At 45.3% G+C, this 13888-nt stretch overlaps 1 protein-coding gene across 5 annotated transcripts in view; it reads left to right on the top strand.

The window, feature by feature from the left end:
- The window catches only part of SAMD12 (sterile alpha motif domain containing 12), a 273317-nt gene that overhangs the window by 84445 nt on the left and 174984 nt on the right, over nucleotides 1–13888 (top strand). For 4 of the 5 annotated variants that reach the window (XR_009460636.1, XR_009460637.1, XM_059723797.1 and 1 more), the window contains exon 3: nucleotides 8206–8335. Coding sequence is in view for 3 of the 5 variants with exons in the window: in XM_059723797.1 (XP_059579780.1) it covers nucleotides 8206–8335 (130 nt within the window). In the remaining 2 variants the exon portion in view is untranslated. The remainder of the gene's footprint in view (nucleotides 1–8205; nucleotides 8336–13888) is intronic. The other variant, XM_059723798.1, reaches the window with a different exon arrangement.

Genomic DNA, 13888 nt, shown 5'->3' on the forward strand with positions numbered 1-13888 from the left:
ACAGCGGAACCCATACTTAAGCAATTTTTAAATAAGGGGACCAATTTCTTCTTGAAAGATGCATTTTATCTTTATGGCAAAGGCTAAATAGTTGATCTGTTTCTTGTACAAATATTTAAAGAATTTCCCCTACTCAAAATTGCATAAATACTGTTAAAAAGCATCTTTTGCATTTAAACAGTAATTCAGAATAAGGAAGGTTGTTTATATTTGGGATACGAGAGACCTGACTCTTTTGAATAGCTTTTCGATGGAATATTATCGTCCAATAGAGATCATTACTACCTCTCTCTTTGATGTATGTTTGATATATTTGTATATGAAAGGTGCTTATGTATGTGTAACAGAAACCAGTCATTTGATGCTGCTAGTATACAGCTCTTCATTGAAGTTGTAACCTGCATGCCTTGATTGTCCCCCACAGATTTTCATCTGGTGATGACAACTGGGTTAGAGAAGTTCAGAGAAAAGGAAGACTGATAATAGTTATTGTGTAGTGAAGGTATTCATTAAAGAAGAGTGCCTGGGTTTCACGGGGCTTTTTCATGCCCTTGCTGAATCTGTGTGAGCTGGGAGAGATGGTGAGCTGGTTTGTGATGCAGGGCGGCCAGCATGTAGATGTCAGACAGTTTTAGGTCTTTAAATTATTCATTAGACATGGGGTAATATATTATCTCTTCCTTTTTTCAGGGCCTGTTTGGGTTCTTCGCTGAGGGTGTGGACACACATACACGTGAAGCTATTTCAAAAGGGCAGCAGCTGTGTCATTCTAATTGTTACATGTGGACAAGCTAGGAATGCTACAAGTGTAAGAGAACTGCTCCAACTTTAAAGCTGCTGTATCTAGTGTTAGAATTAGAACAATTAGAATATCACAGCTGCTGCCCTTTTGAAATGGCTTCAAATGCACATGCGTCCAGACCCTGAGGATAAGCTTGTCAAACCTTAGATTGGATAAACTAAAGGCAGTAGTGTATGGGAGGTGAGATTGGAAGCACTTGGAGAGTTTCCTGCTCATCTTTATTGTTGAGGAAGGCCAGTAAGGTTGTACAGTGTATGGAAATTCTGGACCCTTTCTTGCTTCTAGAGTGCCTTTCTATCTTACATGTCATTGGTGCAAGTTATGACTCTTTCTTCCTGATATAAACATTATCCTTTTTACTCATGCCTGTGTTCAGGCAAGCCAAGATTTATAACAAATTCTCTATTCTATCCATATATGTGGGGATCTTCAGTAAGTGTGCAAGACAATGGCCCATTTACTTAGCAGGATTAGTCAAAGAACACACAGCACCTGTGCAAAGGTAGCTCAGTTTAAACACCTGATTCTGGAAAGACCGTCTGACTATATACTGCAGCTCCAGTCACCAATAGATTTTACCCAAGTAAAACTGGGTATGTGGTGGAGCCTTTTAGTGAAGGATATTCAGCTCTGGAATTCACTCACCCTGCTGACCCTTTCATGCCCAACATTAACACCAAAGCCCATCTTCTTAGCAAAGCTTTTCTCTGATGCAGGTGATGGGGAAGGGTGCAAAAATTGCACTGCTTTTATTTATTGAGAGAAAGGCTCTGAGATTTTTTCTTCATTATTCTGTTACCTATCAAGTTGGCTGGTGTCTTTTCATACACGTACCAGTATAAAATAGGATTCATATTTCAGTCTTTGTAAATGTACCTGACAATTAGTTCCAGGTTGTGTGCGCTATAAAGAAGTATCCAAACCAAGAGATACGAACAGTTGTACAGTTTCTGCTCTAGGTTTTAGAATATTTATTTAACTTCTTCCTAGGCAGTAAGAGAGCTAGGAGAAATTAGAAATTAAATACATGTTTCCCAGTTTTATAGATGGGGACCTACTTAATTTTGCAGATTTCATGGAAACCGCGAAATCCACAATTGTCTGAGAAATCAACTTAAAATAATTTAATAAAAATAAAATTCTTGCTCCCTAGTGGGAGCCAGTGGTCCTCACTGCCTTGAAACTGGTCTGGCAGGGGAAGGTGCCGGCTGGAGGGGTGGCACAAAGGGCAGCCAGCAGCCAAAATGGTACCTGCCCTCTTGTCTCTCCTCCCGCCTCACTCTCCCTGGGGCCTCTCCATCAATCAGCAGCAAGGGTTGGGTCTCCCAGGAAATAGCCACAAAATCAGATCCTTGTGCCACGACCAAGCTGCAAATATTCCTTTGTCTGGCTGTGAATTAAGTAGGTGCCTAGTTATTAGAGCTGTGTGAAGCTTTGGCGGCTGGTGGAGATTCAGCCCAATTCAGTGCCCAAATCTCTGAATCCGAATTGAATCAGGAGACTCTTTAATCTCTCTGAATCGATTCGGAGAGATTCAATGATTCAGACATAGACACACCTCCAGTTGTTTTGTCTACGTACCTCAAGGTACCAGGCAGCTCGTGAATGCTGTGATGGTGGGGCAGATGGAGCATCCCACAGGAGCACAGGGGGGTCCCCAGTGTGCTCGGCAGCAGACCTGGAAGTGGATGAGAAGCACTTCTGGTCCACTTCTAGGTCCTCTGGGGCACACGTGGGGGACCCTCCCTTTACCCCCCGGCTCAGCGACTGGTGCCTTCTGGGTCTGGGAGGGCACCTGGAGTCCCCCCGCGGCCGATTGCCGAGCCAGGGGGATGCAGGGGGGTCCACCACCGAGCACATGGGGGGCCCTCCTGCGCTCCTGTGGGACACCCTATCCACTCCACCATCTCAGCGTTCACGAACTGTGCCTGGTACCTCAAGGTATGTAGAAAAAACATTTAAAGCTGTGTCTATGGCCTAATCGCTGATTGTCTGAATCAGCATCAAATCTTCAGATTCGGATTTGGCCAAATTGAATGGGCGCAGTGGTCCGAATCAACGAATCGAGTCACTGTCCCCGATTTGGGCTGAATCCAAATCAAATGTAGCCCATTTCGCACACCCTTACTAGTTTTAAAATTTTGCTGTATTATGATCTCTGGACTGTAGTTTGCTATCATGATGTCCCATATAGGGATGTATATACTGGTTTAAATAAATAATCATTTAACCTGCTGTAATTACAGCAGGTTAAATGAGGAATCAGTATGGCAACCTTCAGTCTGGCTGATGGGGTGGCCCTGCCCAGCCTCACACCAGCCATGGCACTTCCAGCCCTCCAAAGTACAGCGGGGACTCAGCAGCTCCTCAGGGCTGCACCTCACAACAGTGGGCAGGTGGGTGGGTCCCCCCTGAGCTCCAGTCCGGGTGCAGACAGGGTGGGCAGGGCATGCTGTGGGGTTGAGCCACAGGCCCAAGGGAGTTGCCCTGTGTCCATTTATGTCTACTCTGCCCTGCCAGGCCCTGTGGCAGTTGTAGCAACAGCAGGTGCTGCATCTGGCTGGGAGCAGGGATGGGGACAGGTGTCGTGACATTGGGCTCCAGCCCGTGGCTCTGCAAAGTCAGTGTAGAAGGGGGTGTGCTCAGCCATAGGGCAGCACCTGCCCTGCCTCACCCTGCCATGGAGGAGGGGTTGCACCCACCCACCCAGAGCAATGCAGGGAGCTGGGGGTCAAAGCAGCCCTGCCAGGCAGGCAGCACAGCCCAGGAAGCTCCCGGTGGCAGCAGCCAACAAGTTGCTGCACCTACCAGCATACAGCTTTCCAGGACCAGCACAGAAGGGAAGGGGCAGGCAGCACAGCCCCACCAGGCAGGCAGCAGCCAGAGAGAGGCTTTACCAGCCTGTGCTGTGAGGGAGGGAGCAGGAGGCAATCCCTACCCTCCCATTCCCTCCTCCCCTCTTTCTTTCTTGCTTCTCTCTCCCTCCCTACACCTAGCCTAGCTATTAGTTATTAGTCACCCTTCCCTTCCTCCTCATTTATCTCTGCCTCCCTGCTACCCTTCCACCTTCTGGTTCCTGCTGGGGCACTATAGGGCTTCTCTTCTCTGCCTTCCTTCCCAGACTGCTCCCAGCCCCAGGCTAAAAGATAACCTATAAGCTGAGCCAGATCAGTTAAACAATTAATTGTTTAACTGTTCACATCCCTAGTCCCTTGTTGGCCTAACAGCATGGTGAAGTGCTAATTTCATAATGATCCGCTCCTCTGAGCTCATGCAAAGTTGGAATTCAAAACAGTTTGAAAGGGATCATTATTGCAATAATAATTGGTGGTATGGGGGAGATCTACTAATCAAAACAGGCCTAGGCATCCTGGTGACTATTTTGTTTACCTCTGTTTTTAGAAAATATAGTGCTTAAATCTGCCAATGCAAAATCATAAGAAGATAAAAGATGGGGATGTGTTGGTGAAAAGAGGCATATTGTAAATGAGGATGCATTGCAAATTCATCTTTATTCTCTAGACTTCATTATTTGCTGATGTAAATGGATGCAGATCCATTGCCAGCAGCAGGGACTTTGATCTTGTATGTTTCTTCAAAATCACCTTGCCAGCATTGATGAGAAATATTTATTGCTAGAAACAATTGCAAATTTATACATGTTTATCTTCCTGGGCTAAGGGTAGAGGTAACTTTTACTTTTACCACAGGGACATGCGAGCAGCAGCTAGTGGCTCTGCCCTGGGCCCCAGCCCTATGCTGTTATGGCCCTGTGGTCCTGATCCTGGCTCCTGCCCCACCCACCCATCCCGCTCCCAGACCCTTCTGTCTGTCCACTCTTCGCCCCATCCCATCCACCCAGCTGAGTACAGCCTGCTTGCGTGGGTCCTGGGCTGGTCTCCATGGAGAGAGAGGCTCTACAACTAGCACCCCCAGTACTGGGTGTGGGACGGACAGACTGGGGTGCCCAGTCATCAGGGCTGAATCTTGCTGCAGCAGCAGCAGTGACTGGCAATGGCAGCTGAAAGGAGGCACCACTGCAGGGGCTATTGGGAAGCGAGTCTGTCTGCTGCGCCTCCTCAGCCCTGCTGCGTACTGGATGGCGCTGGGATAGGCTGCATGCACCACAGCCTGGGCTGTCCCCTGTGCCTAGGCTGGGGGGGCTGAAAGGCCCTCTGCAGGCTGGATAAAACCCCTGCTTATAACAACAACACCTCCTCAACTATGTCATTGTAAGAGTGCATGATCTAAGACATTCATATCACATGTATTATGAGAGAAGCTGATGACTGCTGGACCAATCATCACCTAGTGAGATAAATCCTGTCCATTAGGGTTGCATTGAAACATTAAAAGAAACCCAAATCAGTCCAAAGACAGTACAACATCAAATGCCTTCAGACTCCTAGACACCACAAAGCTCTCCAAACATATTTCAGCAAGAAACTCATCAGTCTTAGGATAACACTTGTGTTGAGGGAGGCTGGAAAGCTCTAAAAGAGACCATCCATAAGGCTTGCATGGAATCAATTGGCTTTATTACCCAAGGCCATCAGGACTGGTTTGATGAAAACAATGCTGAGATCAAAGCCCTTCTCAATCAGAAGAGAAAAGTTTTGTATGGCTGACAAACCAGCCTATGTCCAGTCAGAAGTGGGGAACTTTTTGATGGTTTAAAGCTGAAGCCCAGAGGAAGATTTTGAGAGTTCAAAAACAAATGGTGGAAAGAGTAAGTGAAAGAAATCCAACAATTTGTTGACAGTCATGATGTGCAGAGCTTCTTCAGTCATGACGTGCAGAGCTTCTTTAGTGCAAAGCCATCTGCAAGAGCTTGCAGATTCACCCTGCTTAGATCTGAAGATGGCAGTATGCTCTTCAAAGACAGTAAGTCCATTAAAAACTGCTGCAAGGAGCACTACCAAATTTCCTGAACTGAGTATCAATAGTGACTGATGAAACTATTGAATCCATACTGCAGCACTGAGTAAGGCAGCAGTTCCCAACCTCAGGTCGTGACCCAAATGAGGGTCATGGGGGCAATGCTGGTGATGCGGCACACAAAGGGCGAGCTGCGTCATGTGCCGGGAGCTCCCCTACCCCCGGGCCACCGCCGCTGCCACACTCTGCTCACAGCAGTGGCTCATGGCAAAAAAAGGTTGGGAACCACTGAAGTAAGGAAAGCACTTGCCAGTCCACCAATCTCTGAAGAAGTCTACCAGATGATAAGAAAGATGAAGAACAACAAAGCATCTGGCCCTGATGGCATACCAGCTGAGATATTCAAAGTAGGCGGGGAAACTATGACCAACAAGATCCACACACTATTTCTCAAAATCTGGAACACTGAGGAAATTTACACAAACCCAAGGAATGCCAGTATTGTCACCATTTTTAAAAAGGGTGATAAGTCTGACTCTGGAAACTAACGAGGTATTGCCCTCCTCTCTGTCACCAGGAAGATGCTTGCTCGAATTCTCCAGAATCAACTGCTCCTTCTTGCCAAATAAATCCTTTCTGAGTTTGTGTGGCTCCGGACCATCAAAAGGCAGCAGGGATGTGATTTTTGTGGCCTGGTAGATCCAGGAAAAATGCTGAGAACTCCACCAGGAATTGTATATGGCCTTTATTGATTTGACCAAAGCCTTCAACTCTGTCAACTGTGAGGCTGTATGGAAGATGTTATCGAAGTTTGGCTATCCAGAGAAATTTATCACCATCCTAAGACTCCTTTATGACCAGGTGACTGCCTTCATCCTGTGCAGTGGCTCTGTCATGGAGCCCTTTGCCATTTGAACTGGCATCAAACAGGGCTGCCTGATTGTACCAGTTATGGTTTCCATCTTTCTTGCAGTCATCAAGATCCTTATCAGTGACCATCTGCCACATGGCACTGGCATTGAGAACAAGATGGAGAGGAGCCTTTTCAATCTCTCCTGCTTCTATACCAAAACCAGAGTTATTTCGGCTTTGATTGTGGGACTGCAGTACCACGATGCTTGTGCTGTCATTTTGCATATGTAGGAAGACCTACACATGTCTCTTAACTGCTTCTCTCAAGCATACCAGTGCCTGGGACTGGCCCTAAACATCAGAAAAACAAAGGTGCTTCACCAACCTGCTCCGAGCCAGTCAACTCCCCTGGAAAAGATCCTCATTGATGGACAGGAGCTGGAGAATGTTGACTACTTTGCATACCTCGGCAGTCATCTCTCAAAGAAGGCCAACATTGAGGAGATCCTGTATAGGATCCAGTGTGCCAGCTTTGCCTTCGGAAGACTATCATTTTGTGTTCAATGATCATTAATCACATCAGGACTTGAACAGAGCTCCTGCTATATAAGGCTATGATAATCCCAACTTTTCTCTATAGCTGTGAAGCTTAGGTGATGTACAGGCCTGAAAAGCCTGGCAGGCCATCACCAGCACTACCTCTGGAAGACCCTTGGTATAAAATAGGAGGATCGTTGCACAAATGCCTATGTCCTCACTGACACTAACACCACCTGTATGGAAACATTGATTATTCAACATCATTTGCCATTGTGTGCGCATGCCTGATGTACAAAACAATTGCTGTTCTCCCAACTCAGTCCAGAACAAAGGACACGTGGGGGGCAGAGGAAACGCTTCAAGGATGCCCACAAGGCAAATATTAAAAAGTGTGGCATTGACACCACAGATTGGAAAAAAACTAGCCTGGGACAGGGCTACATGGCAAATCTTTTAGCTAACAAACTATTGGTTTGAGACTGGGTGCAGGTGGGAATTGGGCACACAACCTGCTTAAAAAAAAGGAAGTGTTTTATAATCTAGAAGTGTTTCTTGTAATCTAACTAAAGCATGTGGTAAGTAAGGAAACAAAAGTTATGCAGTATAGTTTTGGGAAGGGCCAGGACTTGTAACGGGATCCTATGAAAATAACACTGATTCAATCTGCAGGATTGTTGTTGGGAAGGCTCATTTAATGACTTTTCAGATTTATAAAAATAAGTAAAAATGTCATTAGTATTATTTATCAAAGTTTATACACTTTACTTTTGAACTGTTAGCATTTACACTTTGTAAGAATTGGGGTATCTCTGTTGTGTCTTTCTTGGTAAATGGAGACTTTTTAATGCTGACTTTTTGTTGGTGATCACAGTGGAAAGATGGATGAATTTGGCCTTTAAGATTTAATCCTTTGATACAAGTCATAGCCTGAACCTTTTACAAGTAAAGAAAAATAGTAGGCTTGCATGATATGAGGAACATGTACAGAACATACAAGGGAGTCTCTTTCCCTGCATGAAAATTTGAGTAACTGATTCTTTCACCAACTAGGAAGGTTCACCACCTAGGAAGGCAACTATCTAATACATGTGTATGGGCTAAATACAATTTTTTCTCCTGTTCTGTCCTTCCAGACTGGTACTGTGAAACTGACAAAGCCAGTGGCACTCTGGACACAGCAGGATGTCTGCAAGTGGTTGAAGAAACACTGCCCTAATCAGTATCAAATCTACAGTGAGTCATTCAAACAGCATGACATAACTGGTAAAGTATGCAGTATCAGAAATATTTAACTTATTTTTAAAAAAGAAAATTGATTTTTAACTCTGCTCTTAAATAGATTATGACTATGTAACAAGGACCTGTCATTAGTTGTTTTTATCTGAAATGGTTGTACATTTCAGAGTGGCGAATATACGATAGCTCGTATCAGTACTGGTGAGCTAACTTCCTTCTGTTACTCTAAAACAGACTAGGGGTTAGGAAGGGCTGAAATTGAGACTGGGGGAGAATGACGCAACAGATCTTGATAGACTGTTTAGTCATATTCTTGTCATTGAGGGCTAGGAATAACCTGAAATTCACATTTTGTGGGAAATTCCACTTTTTTTTTTCATTCTGAATCAAAGCATTGACATGTGGCTGCCTTTAAGTTCATCATGGGGGCACAGAAGGGAATTGGTGAGTATTTATTTACCAAGGCGCCCCCGGGGGTTACAAGAAACAATGGCCACAAGCTAGCAGAGAGCAGATTTAGATTGGACATTAGGAAGAACTTCTTCACAGTTCGAGTGGCCAAGGTCTGGAACGGGCTCCCAAGGGAGGTGGTGCTCTCCCCTACCCTGGGGGTCTTCAAGAGGAGGTTAGATGAGTATCTAGCTGGGGTCATCTAGACCCAGCACTCTTTCCTGCTTATGCAGGGGGTCGGACTCGATGATCTATTGAGGTCCCTTCCGACCCTAACATCTATGAATCTATGAATCTATGTTGACATTTTCTAGGGAAAAAATCATTTTGAAAAAATCAAATTACATTTTATTTATCCTTTATTGAAACGGTTCATTATGGAAAGGTTCAAATGGATTGATTTGACTTTATCAGCTTGACTTATAGAATCATAGAAGGGTAGGGCTGGAAGAGAGCTCAAGAGACCATCAAATTGTTCCTCAAGCACAGGGCAGGTGAAACATACATAGACATCTCCAAAAGATATTTTTCTAACCTACTGTTAAAAAGAACAACGCGCTGTCTCCTCTAGTAGCTTGTTCCTGTTCTTCTAGTGACGAAGTTTTTCCTAATATTCAACCTAATTCATTTTTGCTGCAAATTAAATTGATTCCTCCCTATCCTATCCCAAATGTACATGAAGGACAATAGATCGTTATTTCCTTCTTGACGCCTTATAGATAGGGATCTACTCAATTCACAATTTCATGATTTTTTCAAAAACCACGAAGAAAGGTAGTTTCAGTGATCAGCATGAAAACTGGATTCCCTGCGATTTTTTGTGGAATCACCTCCCTCTCCCCCCCCAAAAAAACTTACAAAAAAATAAAATGCTGCAGCCCAGCCTCACAGTCTGCCGGTGGGGATGGATGCTGCTGACATGAAGGAGAGCAGGCAAGATGGCAGTTGCCCCCTCCTCCCTCCATTGCTCATTGGCCAAAAGGGCTGCCTTTTGTGTGGCCCTGTCCCTCTGCCAATCAGTGGCAAAGAGCGGGGCTCCATGAAAGGTAACCCTCTCAGCCAATCAGCGGTGAGGGGTGGGGCCGGTGCTGCCAGTCAGCGGCAGAGGGGGGGGGAGGGTCGCTGTGAAAAGTCCATGAAAATAGTGCCAGGCATCATGGGTGGTCCATAATTTTTACTTCCCCTCTGTGTGCTTTAAGTAGATCCCTACTTATACATATTGGAAAAGTGCTGCTCCTGTTCAGTTTTTTCTTTCTTCTCTAGACTAAACAAACCGGATGCTTTATGTTATATTACAGTTTGCAGTACAGTATCAGTCTGGTCATTTGAACTCTTTTATTAAAATCATAACGCATGTAGTATTTTATGTTTTTTATTGTATAAATTGACTTAGAGAAGCTGAGGAACTGAATAGGAGTCCCATTTACACACAGGGTTCGTCAGAGAACTAACCTGCCTGCCTGATTTCCATGCAAAGTTCGAAGGAAATTCACCCATTCTTGTACAACTTGTTGACTAACAGAACCACTATAAGCTTTTTGGCTGTGTGTAAAAGGGAGATGGGGACGTTGACTTAGAAAGCAGAAAGACAGCTAAATTCTTCTCAGATTAAAACATTCAAATAAACTGTGGAATAAGTGCAGGAGAATAATGTGAGAAGATCTAATTAAAGTGTGCAGGATGTCTGTGAAGTAAGCTGACTAACATATTTCACTAAATATGAAATCCTAAGAAACTTAGTGGGCAGGCATGTGATTTGAATGACTAAGGCAACATTGGGAGGTCATTCTTATGGTGGGCAAACTTGTGACTGACCAAGGAAAAGATGTCTTCGTAGAAAGATGTGGGGAGAAACTGTGAGAGTGGCCAAGGACCTGTAGCATCCATAGAACCAAGGATGGGAAAGAGGAGGAGGAAACATTGGGATGCATTTTCCATTGCCCTGCATCTTCCATTTCTGTAAAGAAGACATTTTTTTACCTTCTATTCATAGTGGCATAAAAAAACATAAGCAGTAGGTCAAAGGAGAATCAGGCAGGCCCTTATTTTAATAAAGCCTTCATGTTGAACAGAACTGGCTGGACAGCACCACTTTAAGTATCATAGGAGATGTCTTCCTTGGAGGTGGGTTATCCTGTTCTTTAGAGGCTGATAGTGCACCAGTGAATTCAGCAGGGGTTTGTTTTGCATTGCCTTTATGCAGCATGGGCCTAGAGTGACTAAAAAAGTCCAAATATCCTTGGGAGGAACATACCAGTTTGTTGACAGCATAATCAGGAAGAGGCCTAAATAACTGCTCACTCATGTGGGATTCAATTATTTTTTAAGAAACTTTACATCACCTCCTTAGTTTTATACAGTACTCACACTGTGTCTCTCCAGAGTAGTTTTTAGTGGTATGATCATTAAACCAACCTCATTCTGTCAAAGTAATACCCAGGGGACACCTATGCCCAAGTGGAAGAGTTGATGTGAAACATTTGAACGGACACAAGCCATTAAAAAAAATAAACTCATAGGACGAAATGAACAGGACTCTACTCTCTTTTTAGTTTTAGAAGGGAGTACAACCTATGGAAAAGACTTAAACACTGAACTGCACCTTAACAATGTAATGCTCACTAGTACTAATGATGCAGTGCACATTGTCACATTAAAATACTGCTAAATTTATATTCTCCAGAAAAAGTAGCATTAAATTAGCAATGCTGCTTTTCCTTGTTATAAAGCATGCCTGCAAATCTGTCTATGTAATCTTAGCAGGATCTGTTAGTACCCTTCAGTGACATGCCTATAAATTAGGAGTTTAACAGTTCATTTAAAATCTCCTAAATGATGTAACATATCAGTGGAAGGATGTTCTTGTAGTTAAGAGATTATCCTGGAACTGAAAGAATTCCTGGTTCCACCATGGCCAACATTTGCAACCTTGGGCAGAGAAAGTAACCTAGTTACTGAGAGATTATTTCTTTTTTTTTCATGGATGTTTAAGTCAGTCATAGTTCTGAGGTTCTTAAGTAATGTGGTAGGGAAGACCATATTATTAGCGACTTGGATGAGGGGGTGAAAAGCACCCTGTTCAAATTCGCTGACGACACCAAGATTTGGGGCAAGGTGGGCACGCTAGAAGGGAGGGACAGGATGCAACTGGACCTGGACAGGTTACAGGGATGGACGAATGTGAATAGGATGCGATTCAATACTGACAAGTGCAGGGTACTGCACTTGGGCCAAAAGAACCAGAAGCATAGCTATAGGCTGGGGAACTCCCTTCTCGAAAGCACAGTGGCAGAAAGAGATCTTGGAGTCATTATTTATTCTAATATGAACATGGGCCGCCAATGTGAGAACACGGTCAGCAAGGCTAACCGCACCTTGTCATGCATCCACAGATGCAGCATGAGCAGGTCCAAGGAGGTGATCATCCCCCTCTATGTGACACTGGTCAGGTCACAGTTGGAGTATTGCGTCCAATTTTGGACACTGTACTTTAGGAGGGATGAGGCCAGCATTGAGAGGGTCCAGAGGAGGGCCACTCACATAACCGGGGGCAGCAGGGCAGGCCCTATGAGAAGAGGCTATGGGACCTAATCCTGTTCAGCTTCCACAAGAGAAAGCTGAGAGGGCATCTAGTGGCCGTCTATAAACTTACCGGGGGGGACCAGAGGGGAATGGGTGAGACCCTGTTCTCCCAAGCACCTCCCGGAGTAACAAAGAATAATGGCCACAAGTTGATTGAGAGTAGGTTTAGGCTAGACATCAGGAAGCACTACTTCACTGTCAGGGCGGCTAGGATCTGGAACCAGCTTCCAAGGGAAGTGGTGCTGGCTCCTACCTTGGGGGTCTTTAAGAGGAGGCTTGATAACTACCTAGCTGGGGTCATATGAGCTTAAACTTACCAGGGATCATATGAGCCCAGTATTCGTTCCTGCCCAGAGGGTTGGATTTGATGATCTGCTCAGGTCCCCTCCGACCCTACATCTATGAACCTATGAACCTATATCACCGTTTAGATGGATAATAGGTAATCCAAGAACCTTTGCCTTTTTCTCCTGCATGATTCACTAACACACATGGGTGATCAATACTCTGGGGAGGTGTATGACTTTTTTTAATATAAATTTTATTCATTAATTGAAATTGATCAGGAATCTTTTGAGCTCTGATAAACCAGATGCAGGATCCAGTGCTTGAGAAATAGAGTGGATATGAGGCTGCTGCTGGAGTCACCAGCATGCTAGGCAGGCCCTGCAGTTGCGGCTGCTCCGCCCAACTCTGTGGGGGCCCCCCAAAGCATGGGGCCTGGGGTGGTTGCCCCAATTCACCCCACCCCAGGGACAGCCCTGGGTATAGATTTTGGGGGGCTGTGGGTATGTGGGGTGCAGGGGAGGGTGTAGGTGTGTGTGTCGGGTTTGTGGGGCAAATAGAGGTGGGGGTGAGGGGGTATCTGGGTATGTGTGTGTATATGTTGGATGTGGGTGGGTATGGGGTTTGTGGGGTAAAGTGTGGCTGGGTTGTGTGAGGGGGTGTGGGTGTGAGGGTACACATGTATGGTGGAGTGTGCTTGTGGGACTTGCCCTATGAACACACACATACTCTCTCACTCTCACTCCCTCCCTCTCTGCATGTGTGCACGTGCACACACACACACTGTCTGTCTGTCTGTCTGTCTCTTTCTTTGTGTGTGTGTGTGTCTCTCTCTCTCTCTCTCTCTGTCTCTCATTGCACTCACACACACGTACACCTCCTGCTCCTGGCCACGTGGTGCTGAAGCAGGCGTGCAGGGAAGCAGTGAAAGCGGGGGCCGGCAGAGGCTTGTGGGGGTGGGGTAGGGCTGGGCCGGCCTTGTTCCTGGCACCTGTTGGGTCCTACTGCCCCTAGCTCCCGTCATCTTTGACAGGCAGCCAGGAGCAGATAAATAGTAATTTTCTAAATTTCTTAGGGGCCCCATGGGCCAGCTAGAATTGCCTGGTGGGCCAGATGCGGCCCATGGGCCATATTTTGCCTGCCCCTGTCCTAAACCCTCTGTAAACTGTGGGTGCCACATGAAGTACTTCACATGACATCTATTGCACAAGCTTCCTTCTTAAATAGCCAAACTGACTTACACGTTTCCCCTCTCATCTGAGG

The sequence above is a fragment of the Alligator mississippiensis genome, chromosome 3, assembly GCF_030867095.1.
Source record: "Alligator mississippiensis isolate rAllMis1 chromosome 3, rAllMis1, whole genome shotgun sequence".
In the NCBI taxonomy this organism is placed as follows: Eukaryota; Metazoa; Chordata; order Crocodylia; family Alligatoridae; genus Alligator; species Alligator mississippiensis.